Source organism: Saimiri boliviensis, chromosome 5 (assembly GCF_048565385.1).
Source record: "Saimiri boliviensis isolate mSaiBol1 chromosome 5, mSaiBol1.pri, whole genome shotgun sequence".
NCBI classification, from domain to species: domain Eukaryota; kingdom Metazoa; phylum Chordata; class Mammalia; order Primates; family Cebidae; genus Saimiri; species Saimiri boliviensis.
Genome location: NC_133453.1, coordinates 22443757 through 22465258, shown reverse-complemented (window position 1 = coordinate 22465258; position 21502 = coordinate 22443757). Strand labels below are relative to the sequence as shown.

The following is a 21502-nucleotide window of genomic DNA, read 5'->3' as shown; positions in this document are numbered from 1 at the left end:
CCACCTGTTCCCTCCAGAAAACACAACTCCGGCAAAGGAAGTCTGCTACTCACTGAAGATGGGACCACACCCAAGTCCAAGAAGACCCAAGCTGGCCTTTCCCCTTATCCCCAGAAACCAGGTTCCTCAAAGGACAGCGAGGACACCAGCAAAGAGCCCAGCCTTTCCACCCAGGCGTTACCTGTGATCAAGTACTCTGGGCGGACTTCAAGACTTGCCGCTCCTTCCACTTTCCAGTCAGCCAGTGACTCCCTCCTGGCTGTGAGCCCATAATTGGCCTCTCTCCACAAGCCTCTGCCCAGGAGTATGGGCATCAGCTACCTCACGGGAACCAGCCTGCTGACCAGCCTGAACCTCTTCCCACTTCACCCTTTCCCTCCTCAGAGTATTTTTTGAAGTGATGGTATTATAGAGATGAGTATGTGTAGGACCAGAGGGATGTGGTGATGGGGAGAAGGTGAGGAAGGGTCACCCTCTGTCACCTGCCTGCCTGGCTGGCACCTCATATCTCAGCAGAGAAGCCAGTGATGGCCACGCAGCCTTATAAAGCAGGTTTTGGTTTCTACCTTAAGCGAGCCATGTGGTTTGTTTGGGGCCTTGGTGCAGTTGCTGAGTTGTAGCTCAAGAGGAGAAAACATACAGAACATACATGGGCCAGAAGTCCTTTGTTCTGAATTGGAGGGGCCTTCTGAGGTCCTCATTTCCTTAGGTCTTCCCTCACCCCTCTGCCACCCCCGTCCCGAGGAGAAGGCGTTGAACTTCCTCAGTGGACAGGCGGAGAGGCCCAGCGTGCCGAACCCATTTCCTGTCACCGCAGCCTTGGATCCTGGCCACCTAACACTAGGATCTTGGCCTTCAAAGGCCCAAGATGCCTATCCGAAGGCATCTTCACCGCCTCCTTCCAAATACCCACCTTGCCAGCAGCCCTAGGTCTTCCTGTTCTGACCCCCCATCACTGGTCATTCAGCCTTCTGACATGTGTCTCGTGGACAGCTTCTCCTTAGCTGTGAGGTGTAAGAGGGTCTGTGACCTTTGTGAATTTCCCATGGCCCCAGTGAAGGAGCCCAGATAATCCCAGTAGCTGTTACCTGTCTCCATGTATCAAAGGACCCAGTCCAGGGAGAGGGTGGAAGGGGATGAGGTTTCTCTACAATCCAACAAGTGTGGTTTCTCATGTTCTGCCCTGCAGCAAGCAGGGTCTGGTGGCTTGGCAGGTAGGTTTCAGGAGCAGTCACTATTGTAGGATGGGCTTCCAGTGAGACTTCAGACTACACTCTTGTACTCAACTGATTCTACCTCCCTCCTCTAGACTCAGTAAACAGTGAGTATTCAGTAAACGTTGACTGAGTGAACTGTATATTTACAGAGATCTCAAAGGACCCCCAGCACTTGAACCAGAAGTTCTACTTCTGTCTCATCCAGGGATGAGAAAGTGGAGCCTTGGGGCAGAACAGGTGGAAGAGTTTGAATCACAAAGGTTTTCTCTGGAGCTGTGCCCCTTCCTAACCCAGCACTTCCTGGTTGCTGCTGGCCTCCTCCCCAGCCCCTGCAGTCCCTTTCCTTAGGTTTTTCTAGCGGTGGCACATATAAGAAGCCAAATGGTCCCATGTCCCTGCTACTCAGGTATTCTCTTTGCATATCAGGCAGAAAGCTCAGCTACTTGGTCTCACACTGTACCGTAGCTGCCTTCATTCTCTCTGAGCTTTGGAAAGATAGAGACTCCTGTGTTTCCTGGCTCTTGGAGCTCTGTGGCAAGTTGGGGTGGAGCCCTGGAAAGATCACTGAGAGGCCCGACTGGGTTCAAGGCCACAGAGTAGGTGGTGTCTGGCCAGTCCTAAGGCCATGTTGACAGTTGTGAAGAAAGTTTGGTGGCAAAGTCCTGGGCATCACTGGCTGCTCAATAATGACTTTAAAGTCGGGCCATAATGGGAGAGGTCCTTGATAGTCATCCTGTTGGATCTTTTTTGATGTAATTGAAGTGGCCCAGCTCTTCAGTCCTCTGGCTGCAGTATTCTAGTGCAGATATGACACAGGGCATCTGCTGCCTTCCTAAGAGAAAATGAGCCGCCTGCCTGGCAGCTTTGTTGTGGCTGGGCCTTCTCCGCAAGGACTTGGGCATGGAGGCCTGTGTGAGCTGGTTTACTCCATGAAAACCAACTTCTTTGGCTTGCCCTCTGAGAATCTTGTACAACACAGCCGATCTATTTCCATTTCCGTAACTGGAGAGGGAAGCAGCATTGCTGAATGAGGGTATTGGGGGACGCATGGCCGGGGAAGGGACAAGGGCTTAGGAAATGAAGTCCTTATGATCAATGAAAGTCCTAAATGCGCGATGGAAAGACAGTGCTCTTAGTAGTTTAAAACATGTTTGTACATTAATAAATTGTCATACATTTGAGTATCTGATAGATGTGGGGGTTCTGCTGGGTAGGAGAAAGGAATGGGACTTACTGTATCAAATTTACCTTTCGTTCTTTTTTATGTAGAGACGGGGTTACACCTTGTTAGCCAGGATGGTCTTGATCTCCTGACCTCGTGATCCGTCCACCTCTGCCTCCCAAAGTGTTGCTTCCCGAAGTGCTGGAATTACAGGCATGAGCCACCGTGCCTGGCCACCTTTCACTCTTGAGAGAAAATTAAATCTTATTAAGCATTCAGCATATGTATGTTTGCATTGAATACTCGCCATTATGAGGTATTCAGCTAAGTAGGCGTTTTCGAGAAGGAATGAGATTTTTTTTGGAAAGTTAAATTTGGGAGTATATTAGAATAAATATTTGTCAGAGGATGTCAATTGCTTTCCTAAGTTGTTAATTTACCTAGTCTATTTGGAGGAAGGGAAGTGAGTGTTCTGAGACAAGGAATGAAGTGCAGGATATTTCTAGAGTAGTGGAGTAAGGTCTTGGGGTGGAAAGTGGAGGAGGGCAGTCACTGCTGACTTCACATCCACTTAGGAATGATGCAAAACGCAGTTGCTTAGAACAAATACTAATGAAGAGATGGCATTATGTCAGGAAAGGATCAGGAACCTTGAATCAGGCTGACCTTGGGTTTAAATCCCAGTTCTGCCACTTACTGTGTGACCTTGGGTGTGTCATCTAACTGAAGTCTCCATTTCTTTGTAAAATGAATATAATACCTACATTGCAAGGTTGTGAAGGTTTAAACCAAATGTAGTAAAAGTACTTAGGACATAGAGGGCACTTTGCAAGGTCACGCCTTCCTCCACATGCTGTTCAAGCCTTGTGCCCTGGGTGGGAAGAGACAGGCAAGAAATATAAAACCCTTTCCTCCAGGAAGTGGAGCTGCCATTGAGATGTGTTAGAAGTGAAGAAGCCAGAACAGGGTCTAGATAGCTCATGGCCCTCACCCTCACCCCAGTGCACACACAAACACCATCATTATTCAGTCTCCTCTTATATTATCACTCTACTGGGGATTATTTGTTTGGCTAAACACTTTACAGTCAGAGAACAGATCCCTGAGAAAGAAAGCACAGTAAGCATTAGAAGTATGTGAACTGGCCGGGCGCGGTGGCTCAGGCCTGTAATCCCAGCACTTTGAGAGGCCGAGGCGGGTGGATCACGAGGTCGAGAGATCGAGACCATCCTGGTCAACATGGTGAAACCCCGTCTCTACTAAAAATACAAAAAATTAGCTGGGCATGGTGGCGCGTGCCTGTAATCCCAGCTACTCAAGAGGCTGAGGCAGGAGAATTGCCGGAACCCAGGAGGCGGAGGTTGCGGTGAGCCGAGATCACGCCGTTGCACTCCAGCCTGAGTAACAAGAGCGAAACTCCGTCTCAAAAAAAAAAAAAAAAGAAAAAAAAAGAAAGAATTATGTGAACTGAGTGAGATTATTAAATTATTTCAAGAGCAGCTTTGGTAAGAAAGGGAGAGCAAGCACAGTGGGTGTCAGGTGTCTGGACAGGGGAGGAGCAGGGTACAGAAAGTAAGAGACCCTGATTGGAACTGGAGCCAAAGAGGAAATACATAGACCTAACAGCTGTACCAAGGGGCACTTGTCGTTACAGGTACATTCTCTTGGTATCAGGCTGTTTGGCAGAGGGCGACTATCCCCCCTATCTCCCCAGCCAAAGGACATACCTGATGGCTTCTGGGACAATCCGGCACTGCTGAGGGCCAGTGAAGAAGATTGATCATCTGGATACAAAGACCTTTCTACTTCCTCCTCAGCTGAATTCGTTACCCAAGATCGGTGACCAATAAAGGCAGCCAGGGGAATCTCCTCTCCTGGCCTCCCCTTGATTTGTAAGATTAAGGCTGACCTCTGATTGCTGTTCAGATCCCCAACTGCTTTGAGACTTGGACACAGTGATGGTTTTCAGATGGCTAAGGGAGCTCCATTTCACGTCACCTGAGATTATGACCAAGCCTTCTCCAACCTTTCTTGGCCTTTTAGAGTCCCCCTGTAGCAGTTTGCACACTGATTAATATCCAGGGATCTATACCATCTCTTTTGGCTTGCCCCTTCACTAACTTTGGATCGGTGAAAGTAGCAAACAGTCATATGTTGCTCTTGGCAGATGTTTCACGGGTGAAAGAACACAAGGAGGGTCAATAGCAGGTGGTGGTTTTCTAAAACCCATCTGTGTTGTAATTACAATAGACTGAGATACATGGAATGCCAGGGACTGCCACAGGCAAAGCTAACAAACTTGAAAAGGTATTTAATCTAAGTTTCAATTAGTAAACTGGGGACACCAAAGCCTACCTCATAGAATAGTTATGGGACTAGAATATTGGAAAGCACCCAACAAGGTGCCTTATATGATACAGATTTCAAATAGCGGATTCTAAAACTGACCAAAACTACCACCAAAAGCATTTAAAGTAAAAATACTTTAACATGCAACAGTATTACAATACGATTACAATAGCATGCTAATATTACAAAACTATGGTAAAATATACTTTGATTTTATCCATGAATTAAAGCTGAGGATGTATTGAGATAATTAGCTTAGATAGATTAAAACCCCTATCAGTAGTCAGAGAAGAGCAATTGAAACTGCGAGATAACACAACACTGAAGTGGCTCAAATTTACGACTGAAAATACCAAGTGTCAGTATGATACTGAGATACTGTGAAGCCGCTGATGGGAGTGCCAAACGGTGCACTGGAAAGCAGCTTGGTAGTTTCTTATAATGTGAAACATGTCATTAACATAGGCCCTCGCACTTCCACTCTTACAGGCAGATGTTCATAGCAGCTTATTCATAGTAGCCAAAGCTTAGAAACAACCGTATGTCCAAGAATTAGTGAATTTACGAATTGTGATATCTCTGCTCAATGGAATGCTCTTAGATATGAAAAAGGAAAAGAGTTCGGGTGCTGTGGCTCACACCTGTAATCCCAGCACTTTGCAAAGCCAAGGCAGGAGAATCACTTGAGCCCAGGAGTTCAAGACCAGCTTGGGCCAACACAGTGGGACCCTGTTTCTGCAAAACAAAGAAATACAAATAAAAAAGGAATAAATTGACTCATGTAACACCATGCATGAATCTGATCATATTCCTAAGCAAGAAGAAGCCAGAAACAGAAGACTGCATGTTTTATTATTCCATAATCTAGAAAATGCAAACTATAGTCACAGGAAGCAGGTGAGTGCTTGCCATGGATGATAGATGAGGAAGGGGTAGACTAAAGGGCACGGTGGGAAGATTCTGTATCTTGATTGTGGTGGATACTTGACCATATACAGTTGCTGGAACTCATCAAATTGTGCACTTAGAATGGGTGAGTAGAATTTTATGTAAGTAAATAAAGCTGATTTAAAAGAAAAAGACCAGGAGATGCCATTTCATGAGGCATGTGCTAATTAAAACCACAATGAGATAACACTAGAATAGTTAAAAGGGCAGCCAAGACCAAGTGTTGGTGAGGACAGCAGTTGGGCCTTTTGTACCTGGCTGGCACGAGTGTAAAATGGTTCAACCACCGTAGAACACTATCAGTTTCTTAGAAAGCTAACATGTATCTACCGATGACTCAAATTCCACTCCCCAGCATTCTCTCAAAAAGGTGGGAAAAAAAGGAAATCACGTGTTTACCAAAAATGTTTATTGAGGCTTCATTCATAATAACAAAAAACTGAGAATAATCCAAATGTTTCTCAATACGAGATCAGATAAACTGGTGTGGAATACCACCCAATAAAAAGGAACATCCAGCAGTATGTTAGAAGGAAGGATAGAAAAAATAAAAAGGAACAAACTACTGATTTATGATCTCAAAAGCATTGAGTGAAAAAAGCCAGACACAAAAAGAATACGTACTGTGTAATTAAGTCGATATGATGCTTAGGAACATGAAACTAACCCATGGGAACAAGTCAGAACAATAGTTGCCTCTGGGCATTAATACTAAGAAAAGAGGCACAAGGTAACTTTTGGAGGTGATGGAAACGCTCTAATTCTTGATTTGGGGTGTTGGTTACATGGGCGATGGATTTGTAGGAGCTCAAGGAATTGCACACTTAAGTCCCAAATGAGGTTGTTGACAGAGTTGGTTCCTTCTGAGAGTTGTGAGAGAGAATCTGTTCCAGGCTTCTCTCCAAACTTCAGGTTGCCTGCTGGCAGTCTTCTCCATTCCTTGGCTTGTACAAACATCACCCAGTGTCTGCCTTCGTGTTCACATGGCGTTCTCCATGTGTATGTCTCTACAGTTTTTCCTTTTTATAAGGGCACTAGTCACATTGGAATAGGAGCCGACTCGACTCCAGTATGACCGCATCTTTACTAATTACATCTACAATGCCCTTATTCCCAAATAATGTCACATTCTGAGGTGCTGGGGGTCAGCACTTCAGCATATGAATTTGTGGGAGAAGGGGTGGTGCACCACAGATTATAATATCTAGAGTGGAGTTCCCAGCTTGGATCAACTACTAATAACACTATGGCAGCCGGGCACAGTGGCTCACGCCTGCAATTCCAGCACTTTGGGAGGCTGAGGGGGATTGATCACCTGAGGTCAGGAGTTGGAGACCAGCCTGGCCAATATGGTGAAACCCTGTTTCTACTAAAAATTCAAAAAATTAGTCGGTCATGGTGGTGGGCACCTGTAATTTCAGCTACTCAGGAGACTGAGTAAGGAAAATCGCTTGAACCTGGGAGATGGAGGTTGCAATGAGCCGAGACCATACCGTTGCACTCCAGCCTGGACAACAAGAGCGAAACTCTGTCTCAGAATAAATAAATAAATAATAATGCTATGGCGGTGGCATTATCAGTCTTGTGTGCAGCCCTCTGGATCAATCATGATAACTGTTGGAATGCCTGGTATGTTTAGAATTGGAAAGACTGTTCAATTAACATCCCGTCTGGATGCTCTTTGGCAGAGGAAAATGAATTTTAAGACACATCTCTCTTGTTGAGAAACTGACTCAAAGTCAGGATTCAAGAGCTTGGTAAGTGCCAGATACCTCAACAGTCATTCCTGAGATAAACATCGCTAAGTCCACTTGCCTCTACCAGAAGATAAAAGGCTCAAATCCCTGGAGATAAAGTAACTTTTTTCTAAGTCCATCTCTTTCCTACACAAACGACCTTTCTAATGAGCTGTGATTAACAAATCAGAATCTTTGGCACTAAGAATTTCTCATCATGGGCTGGGCATGGTGGCTCACACCTGTAATCCCAGCTCCTGGGAGGCTAAAGTGAATCGCTTGAGGCCAGGAATGTGAAACCAGCCTGGGTAACATAGTGAGACCTTGTGTCTACAAAATCATTTAAAAATTAGTCTGGCATGGTGGCACATGCCTGTAGTCCCTGCTACTTGGGAGGCTGAGGCGGGAAGATCCCTTGGGCCCAGGAGTTCAAGGCTGTCAGGAGATCAGTCCACTGCTTTCCAGGCTGGACAACAGCAAGACCCTGTCTTAAAAAAAAAATCTCATGATCTATTTCAGAAGAGAAATCATAGTCACTGGGACAGGTATTATACATATTAAATAACAGTGCATTTCCTCTACAGTGGGTGCTGGAACAAAACAATAACTATCATTTATTATTATTCACGCACTGTTCTCAGTGTAGACCTACACTCATCCTTACAAAAAAACCCTTCAATGTTGGTATTATTATCCTTATTTTACAGATTAAGAAAATGAGGTTCAAAGGGGTTAGATGACATGTCCAAGGTTACTGAATGAATTAACGAATCCACCTACCGCCCTATTTCCTAATAATACTTTGTAGAAGTTGCTGGCTTCAAAATCAGTGGGAAAGCCTGGGCTGAAGGAAGGAGGGGATATAGAGCTTGAAAAAGAGACAAAAATACTGAGATTGAAAAATGTGATGATGAATTAGCCAGGTGAGCAAGGGCACCCTGACAGTTCATAACAGTTCAATTTCATAATTATAAAGTTACTATATATATATATATATATATATATATATATATTTTTTTTTTTTTTTCTTTTTGAGACGGAGTTTCGCTCCTGTTGCCCAGGCTGGAGTGCAATGGCGCGATCTCGGCTCACCACAACCTCCGCCTCCTGGGTTCAGGCAATTCTCCTTCCTCAGCCTCCTGAGTAGCTGGGATTACAGGCATGCGCCACCATGCCCAGCTAATTTTTTGTATTTTTAGTAGAGATGGAGTTTCACCATGTTGATCAGGATGGTCTCGATCTTTTGACCTCGTGATCCACCCGCCTCGGCCTCTCAAAGTGCTGGGATTACAGGCTTGAGCCACTGCACCCAGTCACTATATGTATATATATATATATATATTTTTTAAGCGACAGGGTCTTGCTTTGACACTCAGGCTGGAGTGCAGTGGTGCGGTTACAGCTCACTGCAGTCACAGACTCCTTGGCTCAGGTGATCCTTCCACCTCAACCTCCTGAGTAGGTAGGACTACAGGCTTGTACCATCACACCCAGCTCTGCCCTTGCTTTTATTCTTAACCTCTCATTTGCTCTAGTGAGTACACTTAACCATGGGTCCAGCCAACCCCCTACCACGCAACAAACTTCGAGAGGGGAGAATCTTAGGGGTATACATTATATGCACAGTTAGGAACATGGATACAGAATCCAGCTTTACTTGATGGAATGCCATGCCTAAATTCTTACTCCTAGCTCCGTTTGCCACCTAATGCCTACCTACTTCAGCCCTGGGCTGGTCTTAGTCTTTTTCCTTCTCCCCTCCTCTCCTCTCCCCTCTTCTCCCCTCTTCTCCCCTCCCCTCCCCTCCCCTCCCCTCCCCTCCCCTCCCCTCCCCTCCCCTCCCCTCCCCTCCCCTCCCCTCCACTCCCCTCCCCTCCCCTTCCTTTCACTTCCTTTCCTCCCTTTCCCCTTTCCTTTCCTTTTCTCCTTTTTTTCTGTTTTTGTTTTTGAGACAGTTTCACTCTTGTTGCCCAGGCTGAAGTACAATGATGCAATCTCGGCTTATTGCAACAATACTTTTTTTATTGTAATAAAAAATATATAACAAGCTGGGCATGGTGGCTCACACCTGTAATCTCAGCACCTTGGGAGGCCGAGGTAGGTGGATTACTTGAGGCCAGGAGTTCGAGACCAGCCTGACCAACGTGGTGAAACCCTGTCTCCCTAAAAATACAAACATTAGCCAGGCATGGTGGTGCACACCTATAGTCCCAGCTATTCAGGAGGCTGAGGCACGAGAATTGCTTGAACCCAGGAGGTGGAGGTTGCAGTGAGCTGAGATCGAGCCACTACATTCCAGCCTGGGTGACAGAGTGAGACTCCATCTCAAAAAATAAAGGGACCAGGTGTTGTGGCTCATGCCTGTAACCCCAGCACTTTGGAGGCCGAGGCAGGAGTTTAAGACCAGCCTGCAAAGATGGTGAAACCCCATCTCTACTAAAAATACAAAAATTAACCGGGCATGGTGGCAGGTGCCTGTAATCCCAGCTACTCCAGAGGCTGAGGCAGAGAATTGCTTGAACCCGGGAGGCAGAGGTTGCAGTGAGCCAAGATCATGCCATTACACTCCAGCCTGGGTGACAGAGTGAGTTAGTGTTGATGAGGATGTTGATGAGGCAGAGCCCTCATGACCTAAATCCCTCTTAAGGGTAACACCTCTTAATAGTGTTACAACTTCAACTGAATTTCAACATGAGTTTTGGAGGAACAAACATTTAAATCATAGCACATGGTAATTCTATATTTAATTTTTTGAGGATCTGCCAAACTATTTTCTATAGTGGTTGTGCCATTTTGCATTGTTTCTACCAGCAGTGTATGAGTATTGCAAGTTCTTTACATCCTCATCAACACTATTTTAAGGATTTTTTTTTTAATTAAGGCCATCCTAATGGATGTGAAATATTATCACATTGTGGTTTTGAATGCATTCATTTCTTTAATGACCAATGGTGTTGAACATTATTTCATGTGCTTAATGACCATATATGTATTCCCTTTGGAAAACTATCTTCAAGTCCTTTGCTTATTTTGTATTCTATTATTTTTATTTATTTTATTGTATTTTATTTTTTGAGACAGAGTCTTGCTCTGTCACCCAGGCTGGAGTGCAGTGGCGTGATCTTGGCTCACTGCAACCTCTGCCTCCTGGGTTCAGGTGATTCTTCTTGCCTCAGCTTCCTGAGTAGCTGGAATTACAGGAGTGTACCACCACCCCGGCTAATTTTTTTGTATTTTTAGTAGAGATGGGGTTTCACCATGTTGGTCAGGCTGGTTTCCAATTCCTGAACCAGTGTGTTCCCCTCACCTTGGCCTCTTGAGGTGCTGGGATTACAGCGTAAGCCACCGTGCCCTGCCCCTTTGCTTATTTTTAAATTGGGTTGTTAGGTTTTTTTGTTCTGGAGTTGTAATAATTCTTTTTATATTCTGGATATTAATGCCATATCAAGTATATGATTTGCAAATATTTTTCTAATTCTGTAGATTGTCTTTTCACTGTCTTGTGTCAGTGTCATTTGATGCGTAAGTTTTTTTTTTTTTTTTTTTTTTTTGAGACGGAGTTTTGCTCTTGTTACCCAGGCTGGAGTGCAATGGCATGATCTCGGCTCACTGCAACCTCTGCCTCCTGGGTTCAGGCAATTCTCCTGTCTCAGCCTCCTGAGTAGCTGGGATTACAGGCACGCGCCACCACGCCCAGCTAATTTTTTGTATTTTTAGTAGAGACGGGGTTTCACCATGTTGACCAGGATGGTCTCGATCTCTTGACCTCGTGATCCACCCGCCTCGGCCTCCCAAAGTGCTGGGATTACAGGCTTGAGCCACCGCGCCCGGCGATGCGTAAGTTTTTAATTTTTGTGCAAGTCCAGTCGATTTTTTGTAATATGACAAATGTTGCCTATGCTTTTGGTGTCATATTTAAGAAACCCGCCATGCTGATTTTTCTACTTTGTTTTCTTCTAAGAGTTTAATAGGCTTATAAAGTTTGATAAGTTTTAAGGCTTAGCTCTTAAATTTAGGTCTTTGGTTTATTTTGAGTTAATTTTTGTATATGGTATAGAATAAGGGTCCAACTTCATTCTTTTGAATGTAGATATCTAGTTTTCCTGGCACCATTTGTTGAAGAGACCATTATTTCTCCATTCAGTGGTTTTGACATTCTTGTCAAAAATTGATCCTCAATGTGAAGGTGTATTTTTGGGCTCTCAATTCTGCTCCATTGGTCTATAGGTCTGTACTTATTCCAGTTTTATACTGTTTTGTTTATGATAGCTTTGTAGTAAGTTTTGAAATCAGGAAGTATGAGCCCTCTGATTTTGTTCTTCTTTTTCAAGATGGTTTTGGCTATTCTTGGCTTACTTAAATTCCATATGGATTTTAGGATTCTTTTTTTCATTTCTCCCAAAAAAATGTCATTGGGATTTTGAAAGCAATTGCATTGAGTTTAAATATAGCTTTGAGTAACATTATCATCTTAATATTAAGTCTTCCAAGCCATGAACATGACATGTCTTTCCACTTATTTGGGTTTTCTTTACTTTCTTTCACTGCTGTTTTATAGCTTTCAGTGTACAAGTCTTGTGCTTCCTTGGCTTAATTTGTTTCTAAGTATTTCAGTTATTTTTTTTATTTTTATTTATTTTTTTTTTTGAGACGGAGTTTTGCTCTTGTCACCCAGGCTGGAGTGCAATGGCGTGATCTCAGCTCACCGCAACCTCCGCCTCCTGGGTTCAGGCAATTCTCCTGCCTCAGCCTCCTGAGTAGCTGGGATTACAGGCACGCGCCACCATGTCCAGCTAATTTTTTGTATTTTTAGTAGAGACGGGGTTTCACCATGTTGACCAGGTTGGTCTCGATCTCTCGACCTTGTGATCCACCCGCCTCGGCCTCCCAAAGTGCTGGGATTACAGGCTTGAGCCACCGCGCCCGGCTGTATTTCAGTTATTTTGATGCTACTGTAAATGGAACTGTTTTCTTAATTTTCTTTGTGGAGTGTTCATGGCTGGTGTATAGAAATGCAACTAATTTTGTGTGTGTGTTGATTTCGTATCCTGCAACTTTGCCTTGCAATGTTTCTGAGCAATCCCTGCCTCTTTTCTGTTCTGAGGTGGTTCCAAGACAGGCAAAACAGAGGTGGGAAGCCAGCATCAGTCCTTCAGACAGCGCCCAGACAGGTTAGGACAGACAAACAAGTAAGGTCAGCTCTGCTCCCTGCAGAACCAGGAACAAGGGTTCCACACTGGGAACACAGGCTGCATTCTTCAAGACTGACTCCCAGCTGGGGAGGGGATAGGACAAGGACGAATGATGCTTTGCTACCATTTTGGAGTTGTCTTTTTCTTAATTCAGCATTTTCTTCATTGCTGTAAGCATTTGATTGTTTTCCAGAATTCTGACAGTGTTGATTCTGACCATTTCTGTTTTTTTTTTCTTTCGTATGTTTTTGTGGAGGGATGGGCATTTGGAGTTTTCAGTTTTGCCATTTTGCTGCTGTCCTCTTTCAAAGAAAACTTTTAATTGAAATATATGTAAAGGGGTACAAATCATAAGTGCGTAACTTGATGATTTTAAAAAATTTTTATTTTGCCTTATTTTGCCTAGGTAAACTAGTGTTATCGTGGGGCTTTGTTGATAAATTTTATGAGGTGTATAAAACCATGAAACCAGCACTCTAGGACAATAAACAGGTATTTTCAGAACCCCAGAACCCCCTCAATCCCCCTTGCTAACCACTACCTCCCCTCGAGAAACACCTTCTTAACTTCTGCAGTCTTAGTCTATTTGTGCGGCTACAACAGAATACCACAGACTAGGTCATCTATAAAGAACAGACATTGAATTTTTTCCCTGTTCTGGAGGCTAGGAAATCCAAGATCCAGGCGCCAGCAAGTTTGGTTGTTTGGTGAGGGCTGCATCCTCCAGAGGGGAGGAACACTATATGCTCACATTGCAGAAGGCAGAAGGGCAAGACAGAGAAACCCCTCTGTGAAGGCCCTGTATTAGGAAATCTAATACCATTCATGAGGGAGAAGCCCTCGGGACCTTACCACCTTGTAAAGGCTCCACCTCTTAATACTATCACATTGTCAACACCTCAATTTTGGAGGGGACACATTCAAACCGTAGCAAACACTTTTCTGTTTTTAAACTTTAAGTAAACGGAAACATACATTATGCAGTCTTTTTATGTCTGGTTTCTTTCACTCAACATTATGCTTCTGAGATTCACCTATGTTGTGTATAGTCACAGTTCATTCATCTAATTCCATTGTATGAATATAACAATTTACTTATTCATTCTATCTGTCGCCCAGGCTGGAGTGCAATGGAGTGATCTTGGCTCACTGCAACCTCTCCCTCCCAGGTTCAGGTGATTCTCCTGCCTCAACCTTTCAAGTAACTGGGATTACAGGCACATGCCACTGCACCCAGCCAATTTTTATAGTTTTAGTAGAGATGGGGTTTTGCCATGTCAGCCAGGCTGGTCTTGAAGTCCTGACCTCAAGTGATCCACCTGCTTCAGCCTCCCAAAGTTCTGGGATTATAGGCATGAGCCACCGCACCCGGCCAGTATTTAAGTGATTTTTATTTAGTTAAGGACTATTACAAATAGTACTGCTTATCTTTTATTAAGCATATGTATACAACATGCAGAAAAGTCTAAATAAGGAAATAAAAATCACAAATAATTTACCAGCGTTGTGAATTTTGGTATGTACCTTTCCAGCCGAGTGTGTGCATGTGAAATCAGCTGTTAAAATGGTTTTGTAAGTTGTAGTTGTTTCTTCTGATATTTTTCTTCTTCTTTTTTTTTTTTTTTAAGAGATGGGATCTGACTATGTTGCCCAGGCTGGCCTCAAATGATTTTACCACCTTGGCCTCCCAAAGTCTTGGGATTGCAGGAGTGAGCCACCACACCAGGCCTGTTTCTGTGTTTTTTCTTTCTTTTCTTTTTTTTCCAAGACAGCTTTGCTCTGTCACCCAAGCTGGAGTGCAGTGGTGTGATCTCAGCTTATTGCAAGGTCCGTGTCCTGGGTTCAAGTGATTCTCTTGCCTCAGCCTCTCAAGTAGTTGGGATTACAGGCACATGACACTGCAACCGGCTAATTTTTGTATTCTCAGTAGAGATGGGTTTCCACCATGTTGGCCAGGCTGGTCTCCAACTCCTGACCTCGTGATCCACCTGCCTTGGCCTCCCAAATTGTTGGGACTGCAGGCGTGAGCCACCACTCCGAACCTGTGTTTTCTTAATCAAATATTGTGAGCAATTTTCTTTTTTTTTTTTTTTTTGACACAGGGGTCTTGCTCTGTTGTCCAGGCTGGAGTGCCATGGTGCCATTTCAGCTCACTGCAACCTTTGCATCCCAGGTTCAAGCCATCTTCCCACCTCAGCCTCCCTAGTAGCTAGGGCCACAGGCATGTGTTGCCACACCTGGCAATTTTTTGTATTTTTGGTAGAGACAGGGTTTCTCCATGTTGCCCATTATATCATGCTGCCTTTTGTTTCAATGAATTCTTTTACTTCAAGGTAGGGAGCCCTATTCAATTGTTGACAGTATAGCAACACCTCCAGTCACTCCCTTTTAATTGAGTGTCCCATCTCCTGTAAGGAAGCAGTGGTTAGAATGTTTCATCTCATTGCCTTTAGGGAAAGGGTGCCCAAGCATAGAAAAAAAAACAGCCAAATATTTGCAATGGAAAAGTTGGCATGGAGACATGTGTTGAAATATTTAGAGGAAAATATTTGATTACTGGAGTCAGTTTTCCCTGCTCTGAAGAGTAAAGTGCTTGGGACTTCTAGTTTCTAATTTCTACTAGCTGCATGACTTGGACAAATTATCTGGGGTGTGCAATTTACTTTTTTTTACTTTTTTTTTTTTTTTTTGAGGAGTCTTGCCCTGTTGACTAGGCTGGAGTGCAATGGCAAGATCTTGGCTCACTGCAAACTCTGCTTCCTGGGTTCAAATGATTCTCCTGCCTCAGCCTCCCGAGTAGCTGGGATTACAGGCACCCACCATCATGCCCAGCTAATTTTTGCATTTTTAGTAGAGACAGGGTTTCATCATGTTGTCCAGGCTGGTCTCGAACTCCTGATCTTGTGATCTACCTGCCTCGGTCTCCCAAAGTGCTGAGATTACAGGCATGAGCCACCACGCTTGGCCCTCTGCTTTCTATTCTAAAACATTAGGATAATAATGCTAACTCTTACAGGTGATGCCGGAATGAAATTAATTAATGATAGGAAAGTACTCAGAACATGTCTGGCACATTGTAAGCTCTCAGATGTTAGTTCTTCCCCCTTCTCCCCTCTCCTTTTTCTTCTATTCCTCTTCTTTCTTCTTCTTCTAGGCTGATGTGTGTCCCTGCAATAGGGTCCTATGCCCTGAACTTCTCCTCACCTAGTGCCTTTGAGAATCTGAGAAAAGACCTATACCTGCTTCCTGGAAGGGAAGCCTCTGAAGTTCCCTCTTGCCCAGTACGAGAACATCTGAGATATCTAGGCAGGTAGGCCTGAGAATATCTCAGAATTCTCCAGCAGATGCTTCCAGAAGCCTATGAAGAATATGGAAGTAGGAGAGACAGACAGAGAGAGAGAGAGAGAGAGAGAGAGAGAGAGAGAGAGAGAGAGAGAATGTGCTGGATCTGAAGCCCTATGGTTAGGAATAGAGGTACAGAGTGACACCAGGCAGAAACAAGGATGTTTCTGTTAATGGCAGCGCAGCATGGGACAATAGCAACTGTGGAGCAGGTTGCAACCCCCAGAATGGCACAATGTAATCTACCAAAATTACACCCAACCACAAGGAAAAGAAAGGGCCAGTGCAACACTGCAATTCTGACACCACCTAGAGTTAGTGCAAACTCCGCAGGTTAAGGTCACAGTCTCCAACAAGACTGCTCTCACTTCAGAAGCCAGTTGAACATTTGAGGGTTCCCAGACCACTTATATCTCTGACCAACTGGGTGCAAATTCAGGGATTTCTAAAAAGCATCCAGGTTTGACAATACTAAAATGACTCATAGAACTCAGAAAAGCTCTGTACTGTGCTTAGAATTCTAGTTTCATTAGGAAGGATACAAATCAGGACCAGGCATAGAAAGAGACCCATAGAATGAGGTCTAGGAGAGTCCTGAAAGTGGGGCTTCCTTGTCCTCTCCCTGTGGAATCTGGGGACATCACCCTCCCCATGCATCCATGTATTCACCAACGGAGTAGTGTAGCTGAGCTCAGTGTTCAGGTTTTATTGGAATTTCACTTTGTAGGCACAATTGATAGAATCATTGACTGCATGTTCCAACCCAATCTTCAGCCTTCTCCCTTTTGCAGGGGTTGAGCTGGTATAACCTGGCTTGAAGCCCCAACCCTCTAATCATGTGATTGGTCTGTCTGCCATGACCAGCCCTCATTCCCCGCCTCCCACCCCGAGACGGAGTCTTGCTCTTTTGGAGTGCAGTGGCACAATCTTGGCTCACTGCAACTTCTGCCTCCCAGGTTCAAGCAGTTCTCCTGCCTCAGCCTCCTGAGTAGCTGGGATTACAGGTGCTCGCCACTGCGCCCGGCGAATTTTTTTGTATTTTTAGTAGAGATGAGGTTTCACCATGTTGGCCAGGCTGATCTTGAACTCCTGACCTTGGATCTGCCCACCTTGGCCTCTCAAAGTGCTGCAGTTACAGGCAGGAGCCACTGCACTGGGCCAGGCAGCCCTCATTTTGAAACTATCTAGGAGCTTAGCATGAATAACAAAGACATTGCTACCTATCAGGAAATTCCAAAAGTTTAGAAGCTCCATGTCAGGAACCCAAGACAAAGCCCAGACACATCTTTTTTTTTTTTTTTTTTTTTTTTTTTACAATAGCAGGCATCCTTAAATTTACCAAGAATAACTTTCTGATACCAAATGAAATTTCATATAAGAATGTAACTGATTCAGAAGGACAGAATGTGTCCTTGAGACCATTTCTGGGGACATTGGCATGGCATCCCTGGTTGAGATAACAGTGAGCTGCCACCCCCAGAGATGCTCAAGTTGCCAGGGCTGGAAAGTGCTATTCGCTCTAGGCAGATGCCATTATATAGGTCAGGCAGTGGATTCTACCTTCTTTTTCATTTGTTTGTTTGTTTTGAGACAGAGTCGCTCTTGTTGCCCGGGCTAGAGTGCAGTGGCGTGATCTCAGCTCACTGCAACCTCCACCTCTGGGGTTCAGGCAATTCTCCTGCCTCAGCCTCCTGAATAGCTGGATTACAGGCATGCGCCACCACGCCTAGCTAATTTTGGTATTTTTGGTAGAGATGGGGTTTCACTATGTTGATCAGGCTGGTCTTGGACTCCTGATCTCAGGTGATCCACCCGCCTCGGCCTCCCAAAGTGCTGGGATTACAGGCGTGAGCCACCGTGCCCGGCCAGGTTCTCCTTCTTATGCAGCATCAGCCAGCCTCCGGTTATCAGGGTATGCGTGGGTTCCTCTCAACTTCCCATTTCTGCAGTAGAATTGTTCACACTGTCTCCTCCTTCCCCTCTCACCTCAAATCTAACAGAAAGAACATTAAACTCAGTTCCTGAAGACCTGGGTTCGAAATCTGCCCTGCCACTTACTGATCTTCACCTCTCTGAACTTCATGTTTCTTATCGCAGGAGAAGAATAAGAGCCTCTAACTCTTCAGGGAGACTGTAGTATTCAAATGAATGAATATATGGAGCAAGTCTTGCCCTGGCTCAGAAATAGGCAGAGAAAAGTGGAACATAGTAAAGCACAAGGTGGAAACTGGCACACACAGGTTTTGTTTGAGCTGATTGAAACAGATGTTTTCTCATAAAAATTCAGATTTTTAACTTCTCTGCAACAATCCCAAACTCTAGCAACACCAGGCCTGCATTCCTGTGGGGCAACAACTGGGTGGCGCTGGGTGGTAGCCACGCTGGGGCTTTCCTACCACTTACCTCTTCGGGTCTCTGGTCTGGTTTGCGTCACATAAAGTTATATTGCGTTTTTGACCTCTAGGATGGAGACAAGAGAAATAGATCCAAATACCTATTAGAATTGAAAAAAATGGCCGGGCGCGGTGGCTCAAGCCTGTAATCCCAGCACTTTGGGAGTCCGAGGCGGGTGGATCACAAGGTCAAGAGATCGAGACCATCCCTGTCAACATGGTGAAATCCTGTCTCTACTAAAAATACAGGGGAGAGAGATCCAAGATGGCTGATCACTAGCAGCTCGGGATTGTAGCTCCCACTGAAAGCGCAAAGAAGGAGAGGACACCACACCTTCACATGAATTCTTGTTGCTCACGCACCAGGAGATTCCCAGCGGAGGAGCCCCACGGGTCGCCAGCGCGACTCTTGTGACCGGCGAGGCGATTTTGCCGGCGCCTCGGAGCGTCGGTTCTCGGTGCAGAGTCGGAAAAGCACCCTCAATCTTAACGCCGCTGATTTAGTCGGTGCAGTGGGTTGCTCAGATTTCGGCGCTGAGAATCAGTAAGTTGGACGTCCACTCAGAAACCCAATTACAAAGACGGTGATTATAAAGACTACAGATGGATGAATCTACAACGAAGGGAAGAAAACGGTCAAAAAAGGCTGAGAATACCCAAGATCAGAATGCCTCTTCCTCAGCAGGGGATCCCAGTTCCTCATCAGCAACGAAACAAGGCTTGATGGAGAACGAGTGTGTTCCAATTACAGAAGCAGGCTTCAAAACGTGGATAATAAGAAACTTCTGTGAATTAAAAGAACTTGTTATAACACAATCTAAAGAAACTAAGAACTTTGAAAAAAGGTTTGACGAAATGTCAACAAGAATACAAAATTTAGAGAGGAAAATAAGTGAATTGATGGAGCTGAAAAACACAATACGAGAACTACGTGAAGTATGCACAAGTTTTAACAGCCGAATTGATCAAGCAGAAGAAAGGATATCAGAGGTCGAAGATCAACTCAATGAAATAAAACAAGAAGACAAGACGAGAGAAAAAAGGATAAAAAGGAACGAGCAAAGTCTCCAAGAAATATGGGACTATGTGAAAAGACCTAATCTACGCTTGATAGGTGTACCTGAATGTGACGAAGAGAATGAATCCAAGCTGGAAAATACGCTTCAGGACTTTATTCAGGAAAATTTTCCCAGCCTAGTATGGCAGGATAATATTCAACTTCAGGTAATACAGAGAACACCACAGAGATATTCCTCAAGAGGAGCAACTCCAAGGCACATAATCGTCAGATTCACCAGGGTTGAAATGAAGGAGAAAATACTAAGGGCAGCCAGAGAGAAAGGTCAGGTTACCCACAAAGGGAAGCCTATCAGACTTACAGCAGATCTCTCAGCAGAAACCCTACAAGCCAGAAGAGAGTGGGGGCCAATATTCAATATCCTTAAAGAAAAGAACTTTCAACCCAGAATTTCACATCCAGCCAAGCTAAGCTTCACATGCGAAGGAAAAATAAAGTTTTTTGTGAATAAGCAAGCACTCAGAGATTTCATCACCACCAGGCCTGCTTTGCAAGAGCTTCTGAAAGAACCACTACGCATATGAAAGGAACAAACAGTATCAGCCTTTCTAAAAAAATTATCAAAAAGAGCATCAATATAATGAAGAATTTACATCAACTAATGGACAAAATAGCCAGCTAATGACAGTATTAAACTCACATATATTATTATTAATTCCAAATTTAAATTGACTAAATCCCCCAACTAAAGACAGGCAATTTGAATAAAAAACTAAAACCCATCAGTATGCTGCATCCAGATCCATCTCACATTCAAGGATACACAAAGACTCTAAACAAGGGATGGAGAAAGATTTACCAACCAAACAGAGAGCTAAAATAAATAAATAAAAAACAGAAGTTACAATTAAGCAACAAAGATCAAAAGAAGCAAAGAAGGACATTATATAATGATAAAAGGATCAATGCAACAACAAGAAGAGCTAAAGATCCTAAATATATACGCACCCAATACAGGAATACCTAGACATACAGGACTTATAAAGAGACTTAGACTCCCACATAATAATAGTGGGAGACTTCAACATTAATATTAGACAGATCAATGAGACAGAAAATTAACAACGATATTCAGGTCTTGAACTCAGATCTGGAACAAGTAAATGTAATTAACATTTATAGAACTCTCCACTTTAAATATACAAAATATACACTCTCATCAGTACCACATCATATCAATTTAGAAGTTTAAATGAAATCTTGGTTGGCTCCTTGTTTGTTATTCTCTTCCCTCATTTTCTTTCATGTCTCCATTATTAAAGACAATTATAGGCATACCCATATTTAGACTGCATTCTAGCCTGGGCAATAAAGCAATACCCCCATCCTCTCTCCCTCTTCCTCTTTCTCTTTCTTCCTCTTCTTTATTAAAAAAAAAAAAAAAAATACAAAACATTAGCTGGGCGTGGTGGTGTGTTCCTGTAATCCCAGCTACTCAGGAGGCTGAGGCAGGAGAATTGCCTGAACCCAGGAGGCAGAGGTTGCGGTGAGCCGAGATCGCGCCATTGCACTCCAGCCTGGGTAACAAGAGTGAAACTCCGTCTCAAAAAAAAAGAATTGAAAAAAAAAAAAAAAGCCTGGGTGCAGTGGCTCACGCCATTAATCCCAGCACTTTGGGAGGCCAAGGCGGGCGAATCACTTGAGACCAAGAGTTCGAGGCCAACATGGCAAAACCTCATCTCTACTAAAAAATATTTCAATTTTGGCCAGGCACAGTGGCTCATGCCTGTAATCCTAGCACTTTGGGAGGCCGAGGTGGGTGAATCACCTGAGGTCAGGAGTGGAGGCCAACCTGGCCAACATGGCAAAACCTCGTCTCTACTAAAAAATATGAGAATTTTGGCCAGGCATAGTGGCTCCTGCCTGTAATCCTAGCACTTTGGGAGGCCGAGGTGGGCGAATTACCCGAGGTCAGGAGTTTGAGACCAGGTTGACTAACATGGTGGAACCCCAACTCTGCTAAAACCCCTGAACCCAGGAGGTGGAGGTTGCAGTGAGCTGAGATTGCACCATTGCACTCCAGCCTGGGCAACAAAGCGAGACTCAGTCTCAAAAAAAAAAAAAAAAAAAAAAAAAAAAGAAAGA

General features: G+C 44.2%; 1 protein-coding gene across 1 annotated transcript in view; it reads left to right on the top strand.

Moving 5' to 3' along the window:
- TTLL4 (tubulin tyrosine ligase like 4) overlaps positions 1-2788 on the top strand; it is a 42960-nt gene extending 40172 nt beyond the window's left edge. The window contains 1 exon segment of the mRNA XM_074398997.1: positions 18-2788. Within this exon segment, the coding sequence (XP_074255098.1) occupies positions 18-273 (256 nt within the window). The 3' untranslated portion in view covers positions 274-2788.
- The last annotated feature ends 18714 nt before the right edge of the window (positions 2789-21502 follow it).